Genomic DNA, 23,862 nt, shown 5'->3' with positions numbered 1-23,862 from the left:
CAATATAGCAAAGAAATGTATATTGCCAAACAGAAATTTAGCTTAACATTTAAAATCTTTATAAAAGATAAACAAATCCTGAGTTTCCCTTTATCATAATTAAAAAATGAAATCACTTAATATGATCACCTGATACAGAATTTCCGTAAAACTTCTCTATGATGAAACAAAGCTCTATATATTTAAAGAGTGTGTATAACATTTATAACTCATAACAATTTCAAACCAACTAGCATTGGTATAGCTTCAAATTACTATCATTTGTGGCTATTTTTGGAAAAAAAGGTACAAAGCTTATTAGGGCCCGGCATACCAGAAAAACTTAATTTTACATTGTCACAGAGTTCAAGAAATGACATTACAGTGTGAAGACACTATAAACTGCCATTTCTTTCTCATACGTTTCTTAAAACAGGCTGCAAAAATATTCAGTACCTCATATATAATAACTAACAAAAATATTTCCATTGACTACCATTTGCCCAGAGTGATTAAGGACCAAAAAATAGAATTCTTGTTGCTTTATTATCTGATAAACTGCTAGTAAGCTCCCGTTAGAAGTTCTTTAGACATTACACCAAGTCGTCTTGGTCTTCTGATCATATATATATATACTTATATATATATATGTATTTTTTCAAGTAAAGAAATGTTTAACAGATGTAAACTATTTATTGAATATTTGCCACCAAATATTGTTAAATACATTATCTTGCAGCATATCGCTTTCAAGTTAAAATGTCAAACAAACACCAATATTTACAATTCTTTTAAGGAATGTTATATAATGACACATTAAGGCGTAAATTCTTTTGGCTTATAATTCTTAAAAGAATGATAATAGCAAAAGTGATGCAAAATCTTCAGTGTGAGATTATGATTAAGCTACATTTTACAAAAATATGGTGTAAGATGGCAATAATCCCATTCAACATCCTGGATTAGATCCCTTCAGGAGGGACTGATAATTTATACAGTCAAACTTTAAAATTTACAGATAAAGGCAGTTCAATACTGCCACTGAGAAGTACATCTTTTAACATATACAACTTTCAGGCCACAGTTTTGAAGGTCTGAAGTATCAAGTTGGTTTGATGAATTAGTCGGTTGGCACTTATGAACACATTTATTGCCCTGTTTAAAAAAAAAAAAAAAAAGCATTAATTTTATCAAAAAAAAATCATCCTTTAAAAATATTTATACTTGATACCATCTACTACCAGTAACAATGAAATCAATTTAGGGGAGAAAAGAAAGGCAAGTTAGTACTGAGGTTCCTATCCTTTATACCAGTAGGTATTGAATGGTCTTTCATCGTCTGAAACTCTCCTAGGAATTAGTGCCCCCTAGTGGCTCTGGCTGGCAATGAAGTGTTGGGCTGCTAATGACAGGTGGCACCCCCACAACCAGATCTCTGGCTAGGCTGAACAAGCAATTGGCCAAGCAGGATTCAACGTAGTCTCCAGCTCTGATTTCATCTAAGTTACCAAAATAAAATCTTCTCCTCAATAGCTCTATGTCAATGGACATGATACTCAAGAAAAAAGTTAATTCAAATCTGATTTATCCCAATCTCTCTTAACTTCTTATAAAAAAAACAAAAAACTATGAGAATTCTAAACTACTTTTGGAAAAAATCTACTTTTAAAATCATGTGGTTTCAGTATTTGAAAACTAACAATACATAAACATATGTTCTTAGAAATTACTCTGTGCTGCGCACATTTCTCCTATGTGTTTGGGACAAAGAACTGAGGCCCTAGTCCCATAGTGTGGTCTTAGCAGTTTCTCAGTATCATAGCTAAAACGTGTATCTTCATCCTAGACATTTCTCAAAAAAGACGGACCAGAAAGAATTAGTGGAATTAATGCAAATACATTCCCTCTATTGGAAGATGGCTCAAAGATCAGGTTCTATTAACAGTTTTCAGTCTTGAGAGAACAGGCACCAAACTCGTGGCACATTATTCATACACAAGTAATTGTAATTTAAAGATGCTACTGAATGGAGAAAAAGTAGTAGCAGGGAGCCTGAATAATCCATATGCAGAGTACATAACTTCAGATTAATGAAAATTGGCTCTAAAGGAATCTCAACCTTTCAATATGATTATTTCAGGATAGTTCTTAATGAGAATCAGAAATAATGATCCCATCATGTAAATTATTCTTTTAATGTGTTTTGGTTATTTGGGCTTAGCAGTGGAGACTAAGGAAAAACAGATGTAAGGTTATTTCCAGAACACACCTGCAAGCTTATTAAACTAAGTCATCAAGGAACATTTTCCCTAGACTATCTGAATAGTAGTAGTATGGAGTAACACAAAGCCATTAATAAAATGTAGCTCAATATCTTTAACTCATAGTATAAATGTAAAGATTTCATCCTATCTGAACAGCTAAAAATAATTGAAAATTAACAGACCATTCTAATGTATTTATTTTTTAAATATTATGATAATATTGTAACAGTTTGACATGGATTTAGGGATCTTTAAATTTCATATGGTAGGATAAATTGTTAGAGGTCCCTGCCAGTTATAAATGAAATATCACTATTTAGAGGATTTTTCTGACTTTAAAACACTGTCAGAAAGTGGTCTTGTTCATAAAAGTTCTAGTACGCTACCTGAGGTACAGAGAACTCAAGATAAGATACAATGCTGCAGATGAAATGACCTTCCTGCTTATATATTCTATGCATGTATAAAATGTGTATGTAAAATACGTAAGTTTTTCTAGTTTTCTGGAGTGTTCTATAGACAACTATATGTAAATTTAAAAACAATGTCTAATTTACCTTTTAGTATACTACTCCCTCCTTCCATGACAGTAAGTCACAACCTTTGCAGCACTTTTAAATTGCCTGGAATACTTTTTTTTTGTTAATTTTAATTATTTTGAGAGCGAGAGAGAGTGGAGGAGGAGCAGAGAGAGAGACAGGGAGAAAGAGAGAATCCCAAGTAGGCTCCGCACTGTGAGCATGGAGTCCGGCATGGGGTTTGATCTCATAAACTGTGAGATCATGACCTGGGCTGAATTAAGCCACCCAGGTGCCCCATGGAATACTTTTTAAAAAAGACTTAAACTCTGGTCCCATTCCAAGCTCACTGAATCAGAACCTCTGAAATTGGGACCAAGGCACTAAAATTTTAAAACACTAAACCCAAGTGACTCTAACATGCAAAGTGGATTAAGAACCACTGCTTTAACTTTAGTTCTCAACAGACCTGGCAACATTAGTATCATCTGGAAACTTTTTAGACATGAAAATGCTTGGGTGCACTCTAGGCATACAGAATGGACGATTTGTTCTTTAATATCCCTTCCAGGTGATTCTGAGGCTACTAAAATTTAAGAACCTCAGCTTTGGGGGCTGGTAAAGTAGGATAGTAAGCCAATCTCACTTCCCATGTTTCTGTATGGCCGTCAGGCTAAGAACACTTTTATATTTTTAAGTGGTTAGAAAAGAAGAATATTATCTTAAGGTGCAAATTATACAAAAGCCGAATTTCAGAGTCAATAAGGTTTATTTAGAACGTGGCCATAATGCCACTTGCTTCCATACTCTGAACTGCTTTTGAACCACAACAGTGGAGGTGAAGTGGGTAGCTCTGGCAAGCCCATCGAACCAAAATACTTGCCATGTGGACCATTTCAGAAAAAGTCTGCCACCTTCTGCTCTCAACTAGTTATGGCTGGATTATCAACCATACACCCTCTATTTTTATAAACAGTCTTTGTTACTAGTTAACTCGAGTATTAACAATATAGTAAAAGGGCTTAATTTATATGGTTTTAGTATTATATAAAACTACATAATTTAATTTTAAAAGACAAGGATGATAAATGACACTACTTACTTGCCATCTTTAAAATAGGTTTTCAGAGTATCACTGAAACTTTTGGAGTATTTTACAAATTCTTTCTTTTGGTGTTCAAGTGCCTATAGACATTAAACACAGGAAGAAAAAATATTAAATAAGAAAAGAGAAATAACACAAAAGCCAAAATCAAAGACAGGAAGATTAACAGAACATGGGATGGACTTTATATTATGGATTAGATTTTTGAGAAGTATTTCCCTAAATATATGTGACAGCATATTTTAATTCAATGACAAAGCCAGTGGTTCACGATACAAAACAATTTCCAAAAACCAAACCATCTTAGTATTTAATTCAATAAAACAACTAAGTGTAAAGCAACATTTAGGGTGGCAGCTTTATAAGGCTTCTACTCAACTTACCCTGCGGTTCTGGTATTGGTACTTCTTGAAGACATTATTCACTGTATCAAGAAGTTCTTTTATTGCACTAGCTATATCCCTGTTGGGTAAGGAAAAAAGAATCTTCTTTAAATCAGTTATATTTGGAAGAGATCTGTCTGTGTGTGTGCTTATTGTGTACAATATATATACATATAAATATACACACATATTTTAAGGATTACTAATCATGCTGTTAATGACCACACTAATCCTGCATCATGTACGAACATCCGGCTAGTAGACTGAGTGGAGATTTTGGCCTGTATCCTTCTGTGACCCTGACCTCTCTTGCACTACTGACCGTTTGGTCTACGTTTGTTCTATAATTAACTTCAACCCTCCTAAATCAGTAACAGTTCATTCAGCACTACTTACTCAAATTTTTAAGAATTATCTCTGCTTCTCATCTTTTCCAGTGATGATTTTTCCTTTCTCTGGCTAATGTAGCTAAATTCAAGCTACTATATTCTCCACTTTTGCTATCTCATGAACAATTATATAAAATTTTTACTTTACATGCAACTCACTCCTATACTTACCAGTAGTTCAAGTTACATGCCTAACAGTCTGAATGTTTACAATGAAATCTTTCCTTCTCAGACATCTCTTAAGATACATTTACCTTCTGTCTAACAACACCTACCTCCCTCTTCCAAAACCCTTGTTGTCATTATTTCCCTTGGGAAATGTATTTAAATTTCTGAGAAAGGCACTATCAGAATATTTTTCTACCTTAACCTTTTCAGCATTCATCCTTGGACTATATATACATCAACACCTTCCTCCCCTTTTAAGGAGATAAAAAAATCAGTAATTCCCATGAGTTGAATGTTCTTATCTATAAACCATTTTTTTCCCTAAACTCTTATCTTTTATATCTATGCCCTTTTCAACTTTCATCTTGTAACTTCACAGCAATGTTTCTGGTCAAACTGAAGTTGAACTTATGCTGTGCAAATTCAAATATGAAGACATGAATTAGACATAAATCAAGACCATCCCAAACATAATCTTTTATTACTTTTTAATCACAAATGTCAGATTTCAGGCATTTCATACCTAAAACATTTCTGCTTTACTAAAGAAAAAAAAAACAAAAAGCTTTGTGTCCAGATTTCTGTGTGTATGCGTGTATGTCTTTCATAGTATATTTCTCATAAATGAGCGAGTGGGATCTCTAAGAATTACAAGTATGTAGGATTTTGGTATAAAAGAAGTATTTAAGCCTATTCTGAAATAGTAAAATATTTTAATAAATATTACTTATTACTCCTGTATGTCAAATATTGGTATCAGGTTGAAACATTAAAATACTAAATATACAAGTAGGACAATGAATTTTAGGTAGAAATGGTATCTGTCCACTTATTTTTTCCCCTCTTTGCCTCTAGTTTAGGAACAGCAGTTTTAACTTATATAACGGTTCCTTTCATCTATGGTTTCCAGTAAGTTGACTCCTTCTGTATTGCTGTGATGTGCATAAATTCATTACTGCTTAACAAAGTGATATCATATGACCATGACATGAGAAAAATTATGATTTCAGCAAATAAATATTTGGAAGGTACTCCAAATCCATAACAAGCCCATTTAAAACAGAACATAATGAAGCAAATTACAGAGTAATCAAATAGGTGTTTATACACAAGAACTTTGTAGAATACTTTAATATTCTATTTTTAAAAAGGGATTAGGGGAACCTGGGTGGCTCAGTTGGTTAAATGTCTGACTTCGGCTCAGGTCATGATTTCATGTTTTGTGAGTTGGAGCTCCGCATCAGGCTCTGTGCTGACAGCTCAGAGCCTGGAGCTGCTTCAGATTATGTGTCTCCCTCTCTCTCTGCCCCTCCTCCGCTCATGCTCTCTGCTCAAAAATAAACAAACATTTAAAAAAGAAAAAAATAAAAGGGATTATAGGGGAACCTGGGTGGCTCAGTTGGCTAAGCATCAGACTCTTGATTTCAGCTCCGGTCATGACCTCACAGTCATCAGACTGGAAACCTGCATTGGGCTCCGGGCTGAGCATGGAGCCTGCTTGGGATTCTCTCTCTTGCTGTCTCTCCGCCCCTCCTCTGTCATGTGCTTTCTCTCTCTCAAAATAAATAAACAAAGGGGCACCTGTGTGGCTCAGTCAGTTAAGCATCCAGCTTCAGGTCAGGTCATGATCTCTTGGTTTGTGGGTTTTAGCCCCACATCAGGCTCTGTGCTGACAGCTCAGAGCCTGGAGCCTGCTTTGGATTCTGTCTCCCTCTCCCTCTCTACTCCCTTGTGCTCATGGTGGGTGGGTGGGTGGGTGGGTGGGTGTGTGTGTGTGTCAAAAATAAACATTAAAAACCTTTTTAAAAAAAAGATTTTTAAAAATAAAAAATAAAAAAGGGATTATAAGAATGTACTTTCAGAGCTAATCAACAAGATGAATATATGCTCCATACATAATGATAATGGCTGGATTGTATAGATCAAGAGAACAGAGTTCTTACTCACCTCTTAGATAAAGCAAGGGTTTATTGAAATAGTACTCAAGGCTTACAAATGAATATTGGGAAGCTGTCTATATATATTTTTAAAAATTTTTTAATGTTTATTTATTTTTGAGAAACAGAGACAGAGCATTAGCAGGGGAGGGGCAGAGAAAGAGACACAGAATCTGAAGCAGGCTCCAGGCTCTGCGCTGTCAGCACAGAGCCCGATGTGGGGCTTGAACTCACAAACCGTGAGATCGTGACCTGAGCTGAAGTCAGACACTCAACTGACTGAGCCACCCAGGTTCCCCGGAAGCTGTCTATATTTTTTAAAAAACTTAAAAAATAAGCCCCCAGGTGATTCTGCTGAGGAACCCAATTTGGAAACCAGTGTTTGGGAACCTAGAGCCTAGAACTAAGGTTAGCTCTATTACTGGCCACAGAGCTTTGTAAAGAACTCTACTGAATGATCAAGACTGTTTATCCCTAGGCCTGCCCTTCTCTAAAAATAATCTGTGGTAGGGGCACCTGGGTGGTTCAGTCAGTTAAGCATCTGACTTTGGCTCAGGTTATGGTCTGTGAGCCTAGAGCCTGCCTTGGATTCTGTGTCTCCCTCTCTCTCTCTCCACTCCTCCCCCATTCACACTCTGTCTCCTTCTCAAAAATAATAAACATTAAAAAAAACTAAAAACAATCTGTGGATTTTATTCAACTATTACATCATCTGTATATACACAGAACAGTTTTTCCAGTTCAGGCACTTAAGTTTGCACCAGGGAAGCTAAACCGTATTAGTAATTAAGACTCCATTTCCTACAACAGAAAATAATCAGCACTAAAAAATACTTGAGAATGCAACAGATCGAGAATTGGAGAAAACCTGAGGATAAAATAACTTCAGCATAATTACAGTCTACAGTGAAGTGATTCTGTGAAAAGGGACATATAACACGGTTATAGTAGGAAGGAGTTTTAGCAATTTGTAGCTTTTAGTGGGGGCAATTTTTGGGGAAACGTACACTTGAAACAGAGGACAACAGGTATCAGATGAAATGTAAACATACATCTTATCCAAAACTTGCATGGAATACTAGAGCTTTTAATCATGTCACCCAAATTTATATAACCTATGTTTATGTGAAAGCTTTAAAGGAAGGGAATTCCTATCTGTACGTTTAGTTTGGTCTAGACTGGACAACTCTGGACAAACTATTCTGAAGCCATCTGGAAAACCAAACTCGTGAATTTTAGCATTTGATTATGCAAATGCAGATTATAAAGAGTAAATAGATAAATGCATGGCTTTCTGCTTTATTAAAGTACAAGTATCTACTAGTCATTAGAATGTATCAGACTTAAAAAAAAAAAACCCTGTTAATTTTATTAAATATTTGTATAAGCTTAGCTGTAGTCAAACAGAAATGTTCATTAATCAAAAGAATTTTTTAACATATTTGTTTGCCAGATCATTTTCCCTAATTAACTCCATAGAGAAAAGGGGGGAAAAAGCCCTGATTTTATAATGCTCGTATGTGCTGTGTGTGTGACATTCTGCGGGAGGCACTTTACGTATGTTGTTTCTTTCAATTCTTGCAACTGTTACCCTCATTTCACAGGCAGAAACTAGAAAGACTGAAGCTGATAAGCAATTTATCTGAGGTCACACCACTAAATACTGGAATGGAAATTAAAATCTAGGTCTGCTAACATATACAAAAATACTTGGATATTTGTTACTGGACAGAAGTCTTTTTTCCACTTTAATATAACCCATGAAATCACGCGTAGTACTTGATAAAGTATTTGATACATGTTTATTGAAAAATATTGCTAAAATAAATGAAGATAAAACTACCTTAAATATAAAAAACGTAAAATATTGTAAAGAAACAACAGTAACTACACAATATGTTGTACCTGAAGGATAAGCCATTTTTTTACTTTGATGTGATTTTACCCACTGATTTGTTACACAATTAACCATGGGGAAGATATGTATCAAGATGTATCAATCTATATCAGTGATACAAATAATTACACCTTACCTATGTTAATTCCTACATGGTTGAATTTTAGTCTCAGAAATACTATATATTATCAACACAAACTTTACATGGCCAATTATACTTCCTAAAATGGTTAAGAAATAAATTTGAATTGCCAACATTCTTAATTTAGTCACGCTGAGTATGAGTACATTCAGAAAACAGAACTGAAATATTACTATTACCCCACACATGAGAAACAAGCCCCTGATTTGGCCTCTATCAAGGACTACGGACAAGACTCGTAGGCTCCTGACTTCAATCTCCTTATATTTAAAATCTGGTGGTTTATAAAGTGTTTTTCAAACCTGACTCTCCACAGCCACAATGGGTTTAGCAGGGATGCTGGGGGTCTCCACAGGGGGAAGGACCGTGTCAAAGTAGCAGGATGAGGGCTCCGGGCCTATTGTATCTACTCCAGCTTCAACCACACCTCGTTCTCTCTCTTACCTGCTGGAATCCCATACTAAGGTGTCCTTTATCACACCTCTTAAGAATGGTAGAAACCTTTTTTTGAGTCACCAGGTTAGATCAGCATAATGCATCTCTGACTGGGAAGCAGCAGAGAACACCATGGAGCAAGTTTGCCTGGGTTCAAAGCCAGATCTACCAACTTACCACTTCTGTGACCTTAGAAAAATTACTTAATTTCTTCACTTGTTATAGCAGTGTTATAATAAGTTAATATATACAAAGAATGTAAAAAAGCACTGAGAACATTATTCTAATGAGTGACTGCTATTATTATTAAGATGACACTGATTCTATAAACTTCTCCTTCAATGACCTGAGGCAAAGTCTGCTGAAAATATTATTTTTAAAATGTCATATTTTCATAGAAATGTAGAATAGATCATAAGCAAATATATGATCAAAACAAAATCTTATTACATTATTTGAAAATACCAAAAATAAGTTGTTTAAATAACTGTACTTCAGATCACTGGCAATTTATCTTTTTATGAGCTAAACATGTTTATTTTATATTAGACTAAAAATAAAAATTCATGCACAGTTGACTGTCTTCCTTTTTTACATATTAAAAATAGTTAAAGGAAGTTGAGGCTTTCCTATAATGGTAAAATATTTACCTCAGGGTTTGTTCCTGTGACATAAAATTTAGGTAGGCAATGAAAAGTCTTTCTCATACTTTCAGGTTCTCAATGAGAAGACCTAAGAAGGGCGCCTGGGTGGTTCAGTCTGTTGAGCATCTGACTTCGGCTCAGGTCATAATCTCATGGTTGGTGGGTTCAAGCCCAGTGTGGGGCTCTATGCTGACAGCTCAGGGCCTGAAGCCTGCTGCTGGATTCTAAGTCTCCCTTTCTCTCTGCCCCTCCCCTGCTTGTGTTCTCTCTGCCTCTCAAAAATAAAAAAAGTTTAAAAAAAAGGGGGGGGTGGGGTTAGCAGGGAAGAAGACCTAAAAGAAGAGAGACGCTCCCTGAGAGTTGGATTCAGTGGCCATCACAAACCATCATTTTCTGAAATGGGATACTTCTCCCCCATACCATTCATATTAGGTGCCCTAACTAGCTTAAAGAGCATTTTGTAATGTGAATTACAAACAAAACTACTTCTAAGAGATGAAGGTTAATATTTACTCCCAGTGAACATCTTTACATTCTTTAAAGATACAATGTATGATGATGCAGCCTCTTCCAGAAAAAACAAACCAATAAACAAAAAACATCTGAAAATCTTTCCTTCTCAGCATTTTCTACTTGTGGTTTCACCAAAAGGTTACACTAATAATGCCACTCTAGTTATTCCCAATTTTCTTCATGTTATATCCAGCGAGGCTGAAGAAAATTATGAGACTCATCTGGAACTCATGTTTGGAGTTTCCCCCTCATTTTCCCACCCCCCCAGCCCTGAGGAGAGCGCCCCTGCTTTGAGAACCACTGCTCAAGGGTGGTCCCTCTTGCTGCTCCTCACCAGTCCGCCTCCTTGCCCCACGCATATTCTCGGTCTTATTTAACCTGTATCCCAAAGGTAAGGCTTTGGAGGTTTACAATTTGGCTAAATATTAAAAAATGCTATTCAACCCTAAGAGTCCGTTACTTATCTTAATGACTTCTGCCACTTCTGAAACAAAAATAATACTGGTATCCTCTATCACCAATACTATAATTTATCCAAATTCTCTATTCACTTTAATCTAACATTTACATTTTTCCATTATTTTGTATAGTTCAAACTGCATTCCAGTTTTTGTACATTTCATTCACTTTTTATATTAACATTCTAAAAAATGTTATAGTCTAATGCCAAATGCCACAGCTTAGAAGTTAATAATCAAAATGCAGTACTTAAAAATTTCAAGTTTGATTTCAAATTAACATTTAAATTTAATATTAATGTCATACCAAAATAAAACACTTGGAATTACTGAAGTATTTTCAAAAAAAGAACCAAAGCCAAAAGTTGCTTACTTGATTGTCTGCAGAAACCTCACTCGGTCATTGATCTCATCTGGGATCTTACTAAGAATTTGTTTAAGTGCTCGTGCCTTTTCGTTTAGATCCTGGAATTCTGGCTCTGGCCGTTCAATCATATACTCTGATAAAATACATAATAAAAAGCATCATGCAATTCCCTGCCAAATTCAAGTCCAAGAATTCTCAATATTGGTTAAAGGGGTGGGACAGGGAGGCGAGACAAAGGCCAGATGATTAGGAAAGATGTGGTTGCAAAGCAGATTTCATTCAAGTTCAACTTAGTTCGGAAACAGTAGTAGAGCCTTCTTTAAGTGAAATATCAGAAGATGAAAGACCAAACATTTTCCAATTTGGGATAAATGGAAATCCCATGAAATCTTAAAATAAATAAACAAAAGTCTCAGTCAAGTTTATCAGGCATCTGAAGCTACAGTTCACAAAAAAACATTACAGTAATGAGATTCATAACAAATATAATGGTAACATTTATCTGTCAATGGGGAAGAAGAGTTTAATAAAAATCTCTATATTTAATATGTAATTGGCTCATTATACCAAAACCCAAACAACCTACTAATATCTTCAGGACATTCTTGAAATCTCACTTAAAGCACAAACATAGTTTGCATAGATTTTTTTCCCCACTATCATCACAATAATGGTAACAGTAAGGAAAGGGAGGAAAAGGGAAGGGGTAGAAAACCCTTTTTTTGTCAAATAAAGATTTGGAGGAAATGCTCTTCAACAAGTGTAAGAAAATTAAACAAGACTCTCTGACTACCTTCTACATCGTCAGCTGCCATTCGAAGAAGGGACTCTGTGAAGTTAACTTCTACGCTTTTTTTCTCTAAAATTTTCATGATGATGTCTTGCGTGAGTCCTGGATTTTCTTTTTCAGCCTGTAAGGGAGAGAGCTAGTTTTAAAATACAGAAGCTCAATCAGCATTGTAAAGCTAAAACTTAATCTTTAGAACCTGCTTGGAATTTCTTACAGTGATCAACTTATGAGGGTAGAAATCTTTGTAATGTAGGTGTCATGATGGCATTCACTTATGTTTCCTCAGAGCTTATACACGGTGCTCCTTATTACAGCCATGGTCCCCTTTTGCCATTTGAACATAAGTTACTTAACACTTCGTATTTCTCCTCTACACTCACTTGCAATCCAACTAGTAAGAAAACTAGAAATAAAGGTTATATATATTTTGGTAATCCATCAACTGCTCTTTTCAATAACTTAAATATACTGAGGATATTTAGCTTTTTTTTTTTCCATTAGCTAATATTTCAACTTGAGAATCAAGTAATAACTTATGTTACCAGTACTTTGCAGATACTTGGCATTTAAATGAATAGAATGACAAAAACACAAAAAAATGAAACAAAATACTAGGATTCTCTTTGCAGGTTTTATTTAAGCTATATAATCCCTTAACTACTTTCATACATAACAATTTTCATTTCCTATTTTATTTTTGTAGCAAGAATATTTCCTTTTGTAGCAAGAATATTTGTAGCAAGAATAACTTATAGAACATCATTTAATCCTTTTGCTACCTCCTGGGCTTGTCTCACTACTGAGTTTGCACTGGTTCTATGTTATTTACATTCACCAGGACATTAAAATCTTCTAGCCATTTCAGGACTGAACTAAGAGTTCTGCATTTACCGAAGTTAATTTTCAGATTTGGGGTTTCCCCAGTAATTCTGTTCTGTTTTACTATTCTTAAAAATTTTGAAATGACATTCTAAGTCTGTTTTAGGATGCCTGTCAATTTTAATCATTATGCTGATGATTTCCTATCATTTTTGCCCAATATTAAATGACAAATAGAAACACAATTTATGATCATAATTGGACAGCGATCTGTTTGCTTCCTTATGTGTCAAGCACATTTAATCTCTGCCTTTTCAATTCCATCCTGGTATCACTGCACATCTAGTTTTCTTCTGTTCCTACTGCTCTTTCCATTATAATGTCTTGTTTTACATTAGGTTTCCAATATCAAAAAAACTGGAAGGTTTTGAGATGGAATGGGAAAAGAAAATATGCACATTTATCTTGATCCTGGGACTATTTTAACTACTGTCATGTGCTATTTAAGGAAATCATTTTGATAGATGATTAATAACAATAAAGTGTATCACATGAACTCCATTCCCTTTATAACTTGTTTTGATTTTTTCCTTCCATGAATATATTTAAGATAGAATCTATCTTTAAAATACCAGAGTTACCTTTCAAAGAAAAGTTGTATAAATATGGGTTAAGATGGTGTCATCATTAATTTGGTGAACTGCCACAAAATTACAGACACTATTTAAATAAGTCAGTATTTGATAACCGTGGTTTATCTTCTTCTTCTAAGTAGCATTAAATTACCTATATAATGCATTGTCTTAGGAGGCAGGAGAGCATTCTCCATCTGTTTCCAAAAAAATGCCAGCAGGAAGACAATCTCTCTCTGATTAAGTTATAATATAGTGCCAAAAGAACTAAATGCTCACAGTCTGAGAATAAAGTTTCCAATATCAAGTTGGTCTGGAGCCCCAAACTGCCCAACTGAAGCATTACAGAAATCTTGCAGAAGTATCGAACTTTCTCAGCTCACAAGTATTCTTAGTGCTCAGAAATATACCTTAATAGTGCTATGTATTAAAGTAGTCACGTTCAAACAACTTAGTAAGTACTTGTATCCTCTAACAACGTAATAGTCTAAAAATACATAAATTGAAAGAAAAAGATTTTATTTAGTTCTTAAATGACCAAGATTACTTGCTATTGAGATGCATGCACCTGTTGGGCATGGTACAATTCTCAAGTGTTGGAATAGACTGGACCCTGCCACCCTACTTCCTGTTGTACACTGATTTTTCTGGTGTACAACACCAGGTACTTGCTTTTTATCACAGCAATGGCCAAAATTCCAACTTCACAAAGACATGACATCACTGAAAGGAATATATACAGCCCAATCTAGAATGCTGGAGTTGCAAACTACCTCAAGCTAGCAGAATTCACAGTGTCAAACAGATGTTTAACATCACTATGTTCCTTTAAATGTTTAAAATAACTCACGGCACCCATCTGAGTTTGCTGTGGGGACACAGGGTGCTTAGGCACATAGCCTGGAAATAAAAGTCTTAGTATCTTCTGCTTGAAATCCTAATTAAGCTACTTACTGTTAATTTTAAAAGCCTTAATCTACCCAATTCTTCTGACTGACAAAATAAATAATCTATGCTTAAACTGGTGACTTTATCTATTTATACCTTCAGGTCTGCCCCCAGAATACAACCTTGAATTCTATGGTTGTCCAATTTTTATAAAGAACCTAACTATGAGAGAACACTACCCCAAAGGCAGTAACATCCACTCTTGTGATTCACGGATCCTCAACAGCAAAACCTATGAGAACTTTCCAGAGGGGAAAAGAACCAACAAAAACAGTTATCTTAAAAGATAATATTCATTAGTATTTCATCTTAGGAAAAGTATTTTAATCCTTTTTCTAATGATAATAAAAATAAATGATAAATGACACCGTGTTGTGGTCAAAGAACTGGATACATGGGCATATATACTATGGATATTAACAGGGATATATGGGTGAGTGAGGCTTTTAAAATCATTTTCAGGGGCACCTGGGTGGCTTAGTCGGTTAAGCATCCAACTTTTGATTTGGGCTCAGGTCATGGTCTCACAGTTTGTAAGCTGTGTGGAGCGTACTCGGGCTTCTCTGTCTCTCTGCCCCTCCCCTGCTTGCTCTCTCTCTCTCTCTCTCTCTCTCTCTCTCAAAAATATTTTGTCAAATAAGTTCTAGTTTTAAAAACACAAAATCTTCATCTTTTTAATTCATGTGATTTTAATTCCATTTGAAATTTAACAAATTAGGGGCACCTGGGTTGCTCAGTCAATTCAGCTCAGGTCATGATCTCAAAGTTCGTGAGTTCGAGCCCCACCTCAAGCTCTGTGCTGACAGCTCAGAGTCCAGAGGACTGTTTCCGATTCTGTGTCCCCCTCTCTCTGCCCCTCCCCCACTCACACGGTCTCTGTCTCTTTCTCAAAAATAAGTAAACATTAAAAAAATTAACAAATTAAATATGATAATAGCAATGTAAACTAATTTGTTTTCCTCTCAAAATAACTTCTACTTTCCCCAATTAAGAATCAGTGCCATGGCTAATAAAATTTACCCATATGTTAAACCATATCTATTATATCCACATATTTTAAACACAATTTACTTTTAAATTGTACTTTAGTGTTAAAACAAGATTATACATACATATATTAAAAGAAAAAGCTTAATGAAATTCATTACTTTGTCTCTTTTAGAAAAAACATTGAGGACATCACCTACTACTTCAGACAGAGTCCTCTTTATGACGAGCAGGAGAAATTTCTCTCTATTCTTGCTATCAGAAAAGTTGAAAAACTGACTTTTGCCTTATCAATACTATACTGTGAAATAAGTTGCCTTTCCTTCCCTTCTTTGGACACAATGAAAATAGTAAGAGAGTCAGCTTAAAACAGTTTCCATCATGCCTCCCTAATAACTAAATATGCTATTGCAAAACCACACCGAAGCTCAAAGAAAAAAAGAAAAACAAAACTGGTGGTGTTACTTCATTCATTCTCATCATTGACCCAATGATTTGTCAGAACATATTTTAATTAAGTTACTATGTATGGATATACAGCCAGTACATTTTAGAGTATTAATCACATCAAAATAGCTCTAATCAAATATATACAACGTAAATTCTTAATGGTGACATAAGAGAGATGCCTAGTGACATTTTCTATGCTACCAGTTAAAAGTAGCATCAACAAACTAATCTTTGCCATAAAAAGATATCAAGCTGGATGGCTTTATGGTTTTATTCCAATAAAACCTAACTAAACATTTTTTTTCTAGATTTAAACATTAAAATACTTTATCAGAAATAGAAGTTATTTTAGCTGCTGATGGAAACACATACAGAAGAAGTAAATGAAAATTAAAGTTTTGGCACCCTAAAATATACTGGGAAAGGGAGGGGGATGAATAAAGTTTTATATGAAAGAATGCATCCAATATGTAGAATAGGGTTGTCCAATAGAAATGTAACGCAAGCAACAAATGTCATTCACTGTAATTTTAAATTTCCTAGTGGCCACATTAGAAAAGTAAAAAGAAACACATAAAATCATTTTAGGAGTACAACCAAAATATTATCATTTCAACATGTAATTATTATAAAATACTTATTAATGAATTATTTTACATTCTTTTTCTTGTACTAAGTCTTCAAAATCTAGCGTATATTTTATACCTGGAGTACAACTCAATTTGAACCAGCCATATTTTAAGTATTCAACAGCAACATGTGGCTAGTAATTATCAAATAGGTCAGATCTAGAGACAATGAAAAAGTTCACTCTGAGGGACTTAGCCGTATACGTACAAGGTATCCTTAATCTGACCTACACACAGTTCTTACTTTCCCATCAAAAATACTGTCTTATACTTAGGTTCTGTAATAAGCACTATGAAAAACATCTTTTTGAATTATAATTTTACAAGAAATTTCTTTCAAGTCAAATAACAGAAAAAGAAATTCAAAACATACTCTAAAGCTAAAGCTAAAGAGACTCCAAAGAACTTAGTTTCAAAAGCATAAAGTGATTAAAAGATGAATGCCAAGGAAACAGCACTCGTGTCAGTTCATATTTTGGAAGTGTTTTAAGCTTTACAGAGTACACTAAAACCTGAGACAGCTGAGAGGTTTTCACTAAAAGGAAATAAAGTGGCAATTATCACATGGTATTCAGGTTTATACATAATACATATTTTATTCATAATAAATTATGTGTACCTCACCTTAATGAAAGCTGCTCTCAGCGTCTGAGCTGCAGACAGGTTTACTCGTTCTAGCTGCAATAAAAATTTTAAATCACTGTTAATATCAATTTTTTTAGAAAAAGCACTTTTCTGATATTCCATTCTATAGTCATTACATTAACACATCCATCATTCGATTAACAAAAACACTTGCTAATTATTCTAACTCATTAATTCTTCAAATACACAGGCTATCTAAAATTTTCATTAGAGACCATGAGAAATTAAGGAATGTATAGGAGTTCTTCATTTAAAAAAACAACAACACAATAAAACAAAACACACTTGGGGCACCTGGGTGGCTCAGTTGGCTGAATTTTTGACTCTTGATTTCGGCTAAGGTCACGAAATTAAACCCACTGTACGTCTCCTTGTTGGGTGTGGACACTGCTTAGTATTCTTTCTCCTTCCTGCTCTCTCTCTCAAAATAACAAAAACAAAAATAAAAAACAAAAAGCAAAAAACAAAGACACACTCTACCTTAAAAGTGGATCTATTTTTAAAAAAAAAATTTAATGTTTTATTTATTTCTGAGAGAGAGAGACAGCATGAGCAGGGGAGGGTCAGAGAGAGAGAGGGAGACATAGAATCTGAAGCAGGCTCCAGGCTCTGAGCTAGCTGTCAGCACAGAGCCCGGTGCAGGGCTCGAACCCACGAACTATGAGATCATGACCTGAGCCAAAGTCGGGCGCTTAACCAACTGAGCCACCCAGGTGCCCCAAAAGTGGATTTAAAATAAGCACAGAATACAAAATAATATTAAGTTTCTATAGAAAGAATAAACATATTTACTTCAATTATTGAAAATAGGATTCAAGATCAATTCTCAATGCTCTGTTGCAAGTACATGGCAAGTTGGGTGTGCACTGAATATAAAATGACCAATACCAAGAAAACATTTATTAAGATTCTTTGTATTTTACTCCTTTTTAATTATTTTACAATCCCTCAGCCAGGAATTAATGATGTTAGTCTATTTTATTAATTAGTAAATATTGCTGATAAAAAGTTTGATGTTAAGTAAAGACTGTGGATCATCTTTCCTCTATGGTATCAGAATTTAAAAAAGATTACCTAAAATACCGAATCAAAAGTTCAATACCAAAGCCTTTATTTGTAGTATCAAATATATGAAGTTTACAATTTTGAAAGATAACTGTCCTTATTATACACTTTATATAAGTCATTTTTCAGTGAGCCAAAAAGACATACAATTTTATTTTTAAAAATGTCAGTTTGTTGAAGAGTTAACTTCTACTACTTTTGATTAAATTCATATTCCTTTGGTTCTTCTTTGGTCCTTTGGGCCAATTAACTCAGTAAAACTCAACGTGTGTGTATGGATAGATGGATGGATGGATAGATAGATAGATAGATAGATAGATAGATAGATAGATATAGATACACACACATATATTTTTAAAGCTTTATTTTTTAAAAAAAATTTAATGTTTATTTCTGAGAGAGTACAAGTGAGGAAGGGCAGACAGAGGGAGGAGAGAGGAACTGAAGCAGCTCCACACATAGGGCAAATAGCCCAACGTGGGGCTTGAACTCACAAACTAAGACGATGACCAGAGCTCAAGTCAGACACTCAACTCACTGAGCCACCCAGGCACCCCAAAGCATCTATTTTTTTACTCCCGACAATATTAAATGTTCAAAAACAATGCAACTTTTAAAGGTTTTTATGCAAGTGGAATATTTTTACAAAAACCTATGAACATATCATATCTTGCAATAAATATTCCTTTCAATCCCTGGAGGCAATAAAATGTAACTTTTTCCTTTACAAACAATATATACATATATACATATATTTAAAGAATGGCCTATACTTTATTTTCTAAACAAGACAGAAATGCCAAGAACCTTATCTCTCTATAATTTATGCACCTTAAACACAGGGAAAAGGCAACAAAATCTGCCAAGATAAATACTTTATCTCCAAAAATAAATAACAGACCATTTAATTCAGTATATAGCTTGGCTTCTACAAATCCTGTAAAATCTTAACATTGCCTTAGTAGGTAAAAGGGAAGACACAAGGGAACCACGTAGGCAAATACAACAAAGAAGCAACTAAGCAATTTAAGATTAAAATAACAATACAGCTCTTCTCATTTCAAGTTCTTGGTTAAGGGAGGGAGAGGCAGACAGACAGGATGAATGTTTCCACTCTGATAGGAACCATTTCCTTATTTGGGTTTACACCATACTCTGACCTCTTTCAGCAAGTCAAAGGTCTGAGTCAGATGTGTACCTTCAAGCATCAGCACTATTATCTCTTTCTGTTCTGGATGTTATATGAAAGGGTCAAGGCAAGTAAAAGAGGCTCAGAAAAGTCCGTGAAGAAGTAACAAAATAAAAGTGCCAAGACAGACATCAGCGTCTCTACATTTCTAGATTAAGTTTATGTAAGCGTACCTTAGAAAAGGAAAGGAAAAGTCAGGCATGTACTAAATCAAATCTGTGAGCTGTGAAGCACCTCACCAGAACTCTGCTGAGAGTCATCCTAGGATACATTATATACCCACACATCTCGTAATCAATCCACTGGGCTTTATTACTCATATGATATCCACATTGCCCAGGGAGTACTGGGCATGCAGGCACATATATATTTTTTTGAATTGAACTTAATCTCTCATCCATAAATTTACTTAAATTGTTCTTGAATCTATTTATAATTTCAGCCTGTAATACTCAGGCAGCAAGATATGTTTTTATCCTCCCTAATAAAAAGTGCTTCCCTTTTAGATCTTTCACTTGTGATAGATGATTTGATTAGAAAATCACGTTCATCTCTTACCTTTCACAACATGGTAAGGTTCCACTGAATCCTAATGACAGTTATCATAATGACAGTTATCATTTACTTAGTACCTGTAATGAACTTTGCTATATAGAGTATTTTTATAGAGAGTATCTCATCCTCAGTCTGTAACTAGCAGATCATCATCTCTATTTTAAAAGGCGGAAATTCAGTTTGCATAAATTTACCCAATGTTCAGTAGCTATTAAGTACAGAAATGTTTCATTAAAAATTGCCCACAAAAAATTACATGAAAGATTGCTGAATAACAGCTAATATTTCACTAACATGCTTAGTACTATTCTCAGCACAATATATTAAGTCATTTATTTCACAAAGTTATGAGAAATAAGTGTATTACTGTTTATCATTATCTTATAAATAAGAAAAAAGGATAAGATTATACAACCTAGAGTAAGGGGCAGAGCAGTAATTCTTATGCAAGATAATAAGTATGATCACCTCTGGATGGTGGGATTTCAGGTAAAACTTAGGTCTTCACTGTGGACAAGTATGTTTACTATGCTCAAATTTTAGTGTTTGATTTTTTTTCTTCCAATTAAAGAAAGGGATAGTTAGGTATGTGAAACTGGAGAAGTATTCCCAGGTTTTGTTTGCTTACTGGAAAAAATTAAGAACTGCATATTCTGCTGACTTGGCAGAAACAGTGAGTCAGATGCTTCAGAATAGAATATTAATTATTTATTCAGAAGCACCATTTTTGCGTGACTTATAAAAAAAACATATAAATCATTGGTGATCTAAAATTCATATTTGGTTGCAAAACTGTTTGTTCCTGTCTCAAAATCCAATACATATTTCTTCTGAAATTATACTTCATCTTAAAACAATTCCTCTAAAAAGTCGCAGGAAGAAACAATATATGGTACATCTTTTCCTGGAATGAAAAACTGAACTATACCTCTCTCCTCCTCCATACACAAAAAATCAGTAGATGGTAATACAGTACATGAGAATCTAAGACTTGTCATGAGGCTTCTATAAACTCATTATTCTATAATGTAACCAGGAGACTGATTACACAGTACATTTACAACACATGCAATATACTTGGGACTCTGAACTCTGCAGCAGCTGATTAAATAAGAAGCCTCCTCCTTTCTCAGCGGTCTTGACGTAGCTTCATTAAGTTTAGCAAGCATCAAACTCCCAGAATACCACAAATAACTTTGCTTTCTGAGCTGGAGTAACAGTATTAAAATTTCCCAGGTGTAAGGATGCCCTACTATCTAAAAATTTGTTCTACAAGATGACTTCCAGATTACCATTGTCACTTCTATGGATGTAATGTCAAGGTGAGAATGTATCAGTTTCTAAACTTACAATACACATTGTGGACAAAATTAAGTGCAGCTTTTAGCTTCAGAGGAATCCATTCATCCCTCCTCTGATACTATTTTCTATAAGATTAATTTGACAATCATTTTATCTTTAAATCTTCATAGCACAAAAAAAAAAAAAAAAAAAAAAAAGAGCCAAACTAAATTCTAATTTTCCCATTAGTAGACTTGTGGAAAAAAAAATCTATCTTTGAACTACAGTTATATATTAATGTTTAACTGATTAGGTATTTTATTTAAGATGTTATGTTAATATACTGGAATGTCGGATAACAATGCTAGTATTTTATTCTTTCCAACCAAACACTGCACATTTAAAGGCACAATTATTTTATGCCATTCCTAAATCAAGCCCCAGATTTCATATCTCTGTCAGAGAGGAAACCTACTACCACTATTTCTAAAGGCCTTTATTTCTGAATACTTATTTTTAAATAACATGACATAATTTTTATAAAAAGCTTGATACCATGGTGGTGGATCATAAATTCAAGAACTAGATCCTGACAATTTGATATAGTATCTCTCAGTCAGCTACTTCTAGTCATTTCATTTTCAAATTCAGTTCTAACAATTAATTCTTGAACCAACTATGAATCATTTGGCAACATGTTCTAATCCGGGGCCCATTAACCCACATAGTTTTCAGATATCATCTAGCAAGAATCATTGCCTTTATTTCTGGAAAAGATGTACCAGTCCATTCATAGCCATTTCTTTTTCTTTCAAATTAATTTTTCTTACACATGAATAAATTAGAAAAGATAGATCAGTATTAATCCCAATAGTGCATTATGCCAGAATCTCATATCCTTTTTTTTTTTTTTAAAATGCTTTTTACTTATTTCTAGGAGAGAAAGAGAGAGACAGCGTGAGCAGGGGAAGGTCAGAGACAGAGGGAGTGACAGACTCTGAAACAGGCTCCAGGCTCTGAGCTGGCAGTCAGCACAGAGCTCGACGTGGGGCTCGAACCCACGAACCGCGAGATCATGACCTAAGAGAAAGTCGGACGCTTAACCGACTAAGTCACCCAGGCGCCCCCAGAATCTCATATCCTATGTAACTATTTTCCAAAGTCAAGATTCAAATAAAATCCATTTTCCAGATGTAGGATAATATCACTCTAATTGTTAGGAAAAAAAGCTTCTCTCATTCCTCTTAACTAGAGGGTCAAATAGAAGCTCTACAATGCAAATTGCCCTTCCTTCAAGTAAAGACTCAAAATACTAGATGAATATGGAAATGCCCAGAAACAACTTGGGCCAATCGCCTACAGGGGTAGCTATAGAGACGGGAAAAGAGGGAGCACCTCTGGGTAGAACTGTCACACTGGTTCTTGAAGCACCTGAGAAAATAAAACACTCATCATCAACAAAGGTTACTCAACAGCTTTCAGTGACTGTCTTTTTACCTCCTCCTCCTACGTGGTAGAAGGGTAATTCAATAATGTTTGCTTAAACATCTGTGTTCCCCTCAATTCTTGAGAAGAGGTATATTGCCTTTTTCTTCTCCACATCTCCAGGCCCTAGCAGACTACTCAGTAAATAAATGATTGACATTTAGTAAATATATACTAAACAGAACTGAAGTATTTGAACTAAACAGAACTACTACCAACAATCACTGTAGTCTTGTAATGAATGGGTTCATATTAGAACAAAATGGTGGAATTAATTACTGGAGTGTTGGCTATACCTGCAGAGATGGGTATAACCATACCTAAAAGAGTGTCTCCAACGCTACCATGATACCAGTGTAATAGGGACAGGGTTTTCAAAAGATGTCTCCTATTGTTTCCTCTTTAGTAACGACACTTCTAAATTTCCCAACATCCTTTGCAGCTAGGTATGGTCATAAGACTAAGTCCTTGCCAATGAGATGTAAATGGAAGTCTTGTAGAGGAATTTCAAAAAGGTTACTCTAAGGAAGCTGAATCAGCTACAAGAAACACTCCACCACTTGCTCTATATTTTTGTACCTTCCAGACAACTTAGGACATGATGAATGGAGAATCAGCAGCCATTCCAAATGCTGAGGTGACCTTGATAATGGAAAGCAAGCACTATGACACTGAGTCATAATAATACTAGCAGTGGACCATTTACTGCCACAGTTTTTTATGCAAGAGAAGTAACTTCTATCCAAGCCACTGTTTTTGAGTTTTCTTTATGGTCACTGAACACTATGTGAGGAGCTAGCATCTGGAATTCCAAAATGTACATCTGAAATGTTAACTAAGTCTATGGCTTCCAAGTTGAAGAGGATGAATCATTCTCTATTGTTCCCAAAACTTAAGAACATACATGCATCAAATACATTATCATTAAACCTAATATGGGAGAAACGGCTTTGAAACCCAAAATATTACTCTACTATAACTACTTTACAAAAAGAAATAAAAAGTCTACGGAAATGGTGAGGGTTTCCAGGTTACAGTAGCAACAATAAGTGAATGGTATTGATAGCTTTATAATTAATTAAAAGCAAAAAAAAAACTCACAAAAAAACAAAAACACTTTAATTAAATGGACAGAAAGGCTGAAGCCACTGAATTTGGAGTCCTACCTCTTAGTCCTAGGTAATTTCA

General features: G+C 34.7%; 1 protein-coding gene across 1 annotated transcript in view; it reads right to left on the bottom strand.

The window, feature by feature from the left end:
* Positions 1-506: 506 nt before the first annotated feature.
* The window catches only part of PDCD10 (programmed cell death 10), a 43,422-nt gene continuing 20,066 nt past the window's right edge, over positions 507-23,862 (bottom strand). Inside the window, exons 3-8 of the mRNA XM_039241942.1 lie at positions 17,079-17,132; positions 11,993-12,110; positions 11,206-11,332; positions 4,250-4,328; positions 3,864-3,946; positions 507-1,134 (exon numbers count right to left, since the gene is read on the bottom strand). Coding sequence (XP_039097873.1) covers positions 1,053-1,134; positions 3,864-3,946; positions 4,250-4,328; positions 11,206-11,332; positions 11,993-12,110; positions 17,079-17,132 — 543 coding nt within the window. The 3' untranslated portion in view covers positions 507-1,052. The remainder of the gene's footprint in view (positions 1,135-3,863; positions 3,947-4,249; positions 4,329-11,205; positions 11,333-11,992; positions 12,111-17,078; positions 17,133-23,862) is intronic.

This window comes from Hyaena hyaena, unplaced genomic scaffold (genome assembly GCF_003009895.1).
Source record: "Hyaena hyaena isolate Hyena2069 unplaced genomic scaffold, ASM300989v1 scaffold_200, whole genome shotgun sequence".
NCBI classification, from domain to species: domain Eukaryota; kingdom Metazoa; phylum Chordata; class Mammalia; order Carnivora; family Hyaenidae; genus Hyaena; species Hyaena hyaena.
This window is presented reverse-complemented; position numbering and strand designations above follow the sequence as displayed.